Below are 4,951 nucleotides of genomic sequence, written 5' to 3'. Positions count from 1 at the left end.
GCTGTGGTTTTATTCATTTATGCAGATGTGTGTGCTACACTGGTTCACGTATTTCTTCCTAGATTTTTGTGACTTTAATAACACACAATGATGACATTTGTGAGGGAGCATCTTGAGAACGCAGATAATGCTGCAAACTGTTGCCGTGGTAACATCAGATAACTTTATACTCCACTCTCAGTAGGTGGTTCTGACACAGTCTTTGGCCTTTATGTTACTTATGTGTCCAGGAGCTTCTGTTTACTGCAGGTCACCAAAATGCTGTATGCCAGCACATCACCACCTTGAAGTAGAGGGAGATATGGCAGGTGAGGCAGTCAGTCACTGAGATATTGGGTGGGGAAGCAAGTGGCTTCCAACAAGCAGTTGAAAAAGTCAGATGCAGATATTGTCACCCAACCAATGGACAGAGCAGCTGACCCCTGTTGTTGAACTAGGGAAGGCTGAAAGAAGCTGAGGAGAAGGGTGATTCTGTAGGAGGAACAGCAGCCTTAATTAATCTGGACCCCGGAGATCTTTCAAACACTGAACCACCAAACAGACAGCATATACCCGCTATTATGAGGTCCCCAACACACATACAGTAGTAGAGGATTTCCAGGTCTGTGTTCATTCAAAGATGATGCACCTAACCCTCAAGAGACTGGAGGCCCTAGGGAGTTTAGAGGTCAGGTGAGGTAGGGGGTGGGGGCATCCACATAGAGAGGGGATGGGTTGGGGCAGAGGTGTAGGATGTGGAGCAGACAGAGGGTGGATGGAGAAGGATGGGGGAATGGAATATGGAGTGTAAAAATAAATTTAAAATAAAATAAAATTTAAAAAAGAATAATACAAGGAAGGGTCTGATCAGCATTGGAAACTCCAGGGATATATATTATTTTCTAATGTTGGCAGCCAAAAACTCCAGAAGAGTGAGTTGCCTCTAAGTGAAGACTTTGCAGGTGCTAGCATTTTGGGCAGTTTTAGGTGGTCAGTGGATTAAGACTTGATGACACCTAGGCCAATGACGATTTGGAGTATGAGCTTGACAGGAAAGATTTAAAAACTGATAGCACTTGCTTGATAATCACTCACAGCTACATAAATGAGCCCAGAACACACGCGCTGTGAATCTAAGCTTTGAATCTTGTTTCTGAACTTCTCACCAATGTATTTCCCACTGTCTTACCCTTCTGATCTGAAGATGTTCAGAAATATTGAATCAATTGAAAATTATTTTTGAGCCTTTCTTTAGAACAGCAAGGTAAAAGTGATATGGTGCCAGGCAGTGGTGGCCCACGCCTTTAATCCCAGCACTTGGGAGGCAGAGGCAGGCGGATTTCTGAGTTCGAGGCCAGCCTGGTCTACGGAGTGAGTTCTAGGACAGCAAGGACTATACAGAGAAACCATGTCAAAAAACAAAACAACAAAACAAAACAAAACAAAACAAAACAAAACAAAACAAAACAAAACAAAAAAGTGATATGGTGTTGGTGTTGATATCAGTGAGACCGTACAACCTGATTTTCTAATAATCTGCACTCATTGGATCTTATATCTTTGCCTTTTTTTTTTTTTCTTTTTTGTGGGATAGCAACCATGATTTTTTCTAATAATTCTCATCTCCTTCCACATACTTTCTTCTTGACTGGCATTCCAGGACTGACAGCTGCCCATGTTTGGATATCCCTTCCCTTCTGCTTCATGTTTGTCCTGTCACTAACTGGGAATGCAGTCCTGCTTTCTCTCATCTGGATAGAGCACAGGCTCCACCAGCCCATGTTTTTATTTCTTGCAATGCTCTCTTTTGTTGATCTGGTCCTCTCCCTTTCCACTCTGCCCAAGATGCTGGCTATTTTCTGGTTTGGTGCCACAGCCATCAGCTCCCATGCTTGTCTCTCCCAAATGTTCCTCATCCATGCATTCTCTGCCATGGAGTCAGGGGTGCTGGTGGCCATGGCCTTGGACCGATTTGTGGCTATCTGTAACCCATTGCATTATGCAACCATCCTTACCCCTGAAGTTGTTGCCAAGATTGGAGGCCTGGTGGCACTTCGAGGTGTGGGTTTAACTATCTTCTTTCCAAGCCTGGCCTGTCGACTGTCTTACTGTGGTTCGCACACAATTGCTTACACTTACTGTGAACACATGTCAGTGGTGAAGCTGGCCTGTGGGACCACAACTGTGGACAGTCTCTATGCTTTTGCTGTGGCGATCTTTCTTGGTGTGGGGGATGTGACCTTTATTGCCTACTCTTATGGACAGATTGTGAAGACAGTGATGCATTTTCCGTCACCAGAGGCACGTGGCAAAGCAGGAAGTACATGCACAGCCCATGTCTGTGTCATCCTCTTCTTCTATGGACCTGGCTTTCTTTCTGTGGTCATGCAGCGCTTTGGGCCATCCACAGCCTCTGCTGCCAAGGTCATCCTTGCCAATCTCTATTTGCTTTTCCCCCCTGCTTTGGACCCCATTGTATATGGGGCTAAGACCAAACAGATCAGAGAGTGTCTGTTCGCAATTATAGGCTCTAAGAAGATTGAACCCACTTGACCGTCATTTTTGTCAGCTGGACCTCAGGGGTCATGATGGCCTTTCTCCATAGATTAGAAGCTCAACTGACCAGGTCATTTGCCTGGAGGGGACAGAAAGCATCCTGGGATATTGTAAGATGGAAAATCTCTTCTGGGTTCTCTGATGTTTGCATATTGGAATACAAGATGAAGAAAAGTGTGGAATCTCAGTTATTCACTAAACAAGAATCTCTTGAATCTTTTTATTCTAAGAGTTCATGATATAGATACATCAGGTAATTAAGAAATAGAATAGTAGCTGGGCATGGAGATACAGGAGGGAAGCTGAGGCAGAAGAAACATGAGTTTGAGGTCAGTCTGGGCTACACAAAGAATTGAAATCTGACCAGAGATACATAGCAAGACCATGCCACACAAAAGGATTTGTACTTACTTGGCATTTAGTAAGAACTGTAAACTAGATGCTTATTCTGGACCTTTGAGAAAATGAGGCAGCTCTCACTAAGTAGCATGCACACTCAGCCTACACACGGGAGCCAAAAGATCCTTTCTGCTGGAGAAATTCGGGATTTAGAGTAGTATCAAATTATAGCACTACCTTGAGTTTGTGTTAATAAGAAAACCAGTGGTTCTCAATCTGTGGGTTGCAACCCCCTGAGGGTCAAATATCCCTTTCACAGGGGCAGCGTATATAATGTCTCAGCTTTAGGAAGGTTGAGAATCAGTGTTTTATACTCTTCATGCCCCACTTGATTCCAGAATTGCAGATGAAGCCTGGTTTCGTTATTTTATATACTCTTTCAGTTTAATTTTGGGATAGACAATTCTTCCTCTAAGACTATATATTTTCAACCCTTCAGAATAATAATAACAACAGTTCTTTATTTTCTCATTTTTGAGTCTGAAGAGTAGATACTAAAGCATGAAACTTTATTGTCCACAGTAATTTTTCTTGACTCTCATCTTATTTACTTATTTTCTCTCTTCATTTCTAATCCTTTCACTCATTTCCTCAAAAACACCTCCCTTTGCCACTCACTTTGATGTATTTGCTGAATGTTTAATAACATTACATGTTCTTGGAATATAATACATAGTATTTCCCTTGTGTTATGTATTTGGAAGTGCCCCTTTTGGGGTTCCTCAAATGTTTGTGCTCCCTCTAATCAGGGTTAGCAAACATGCTTGTTCTCAATCTCACTGTTGTTTGTTTGTTTTTATTTTTCCACTCCTTTATCTATTTGGAGAATTTGTCAACCAAATCAAGACACTTGTTTTCCACTGCCAGAAATCTTGGTTTATTTCTTCTATTCTTTATTATTATTTACTAATGTATATGTATTTTTGAATGGATGAGTTATTTCTGCATCCACAGCAGACAATGATCACATTCTTGTCATGGTTCCTGGCATTTGATTAGGAAGTAATGAATTTTTGCTTAATAAACAAATAGGTCTTTCTTTAATGAACTGCTTTAGCAATAGCACATTTTCCATCAGCCATATAAGTATGAAATGTGTTTTAGATTAAATGAATGAATAAACAAATTTTTATATAAACAGTGAGTCTTCAGTGTATTTTGTTGAAACAAAATAAATCATTATCCTTATCACACCACAAATACTAGTGTCTTTCCTATTGCATTTGTCTTCTGGTATTCTCCATTTCCTTTTCCTTTCCCTGACATTATTTTCTTTCATATTATTTCGAGTATTTCTCAGAATTTCAGCATGTTACTAAGATGGATTTTGCATATGGAATCTGTAGGTGAGTGCAGGGCTATCTCCAAGGGACTTAGAAGTCTCTGAGGGCTTTGGATAAATTCCTTTTGAAAAAAAATCCTCTAAATATGTTGTATTAACAAAAATTATTGTTAGTAAAGGCAGATCCTGGGTGCTAAGTTCTTACACCATGCTTCTGGAGAATTGTTGATGTTTGGTCTACTGCTAAGTATTATAATGCTAAATCCTATATCCAAAGGTCTAGGCCTACCAGTGACTTTTTTAGTTTACAAGCTTTTGTTGTGCAAACTCTGTTCATTGATTTAAAACTATTGGCTAAATAAAATAGGCAATGTCCAATTGATGATGGTATTAGAGGTAGTTGGGCTTGGAGTGACCTGGTTGTAGGAAGAGAGACCAGGGAGAGAAGGAGGAAGACAAGGGAGGAGAGAAGCCTCCCCTCAAGCATCTATGAGGGGAGAAGAACCATGAGCACATGGCCAGGAGAAACAGAAACTGTCTGGAGTACACCACTGGGGAGGTAGCCAGACCTGCAGTTAGAAGAGCAGAATAAAGCTGGGCGTGGTGGCGCACACCTTTAATCCTAGCACTCAGGAGACAGAGGCAGGTGAATTTCTGAGTTTGAGGCCAGCCTGGTCTACAGAGTGAGTTCCAGGACAACCAGGGCTATACAGAGAAACCCTGTTTCAAAAAAAA

General features: G+C 41.3%; 1 protein-coding gene across 1 annotated transcript; it reads left to right on the top strand.

The window, feature by feature from the left end:
• Window positions 1-1,559: 1,559 nt before the first annotated feature.
• LOC110318179 (olfactory receptor 52K1-like) lies at window positions 1,560-2,555 on the top strand. Its single transcript, XM_021193006.1, has one exon. It carries the CDS (start codon window positions 1,579-1,581, stop codon window positions 2,530-2,532), a length of 954 nt encoding a protein of 317 aa, XP_021048665.1. The 5' UTR covers window positions 1,560-1,578; the 3' UTR covers window positions 2,533-2,555.
• The last annotated feature ends 2,396 nt before the right edge of the window (window positions 2,556-4,951 follow it).

This window comes from Mus pahari, chromosome 1, assembly GCF_900095145.1.
Source record: "Mus pahari chromosome 1, PAHARI_EIJ_v1.1, whole genome shotgun sequence".
Taxonomy (NCBI): Eukaryota; Metazoa; Chordata; class Mammalia; order Rodentia; family Muridae; genus Mus; species Mus pahari.
The sequence above is the reverse complement of the archived record's forward strand: the minus strand, read 5'-3'. Positions and strand labels throughout refer to the sequence as shown.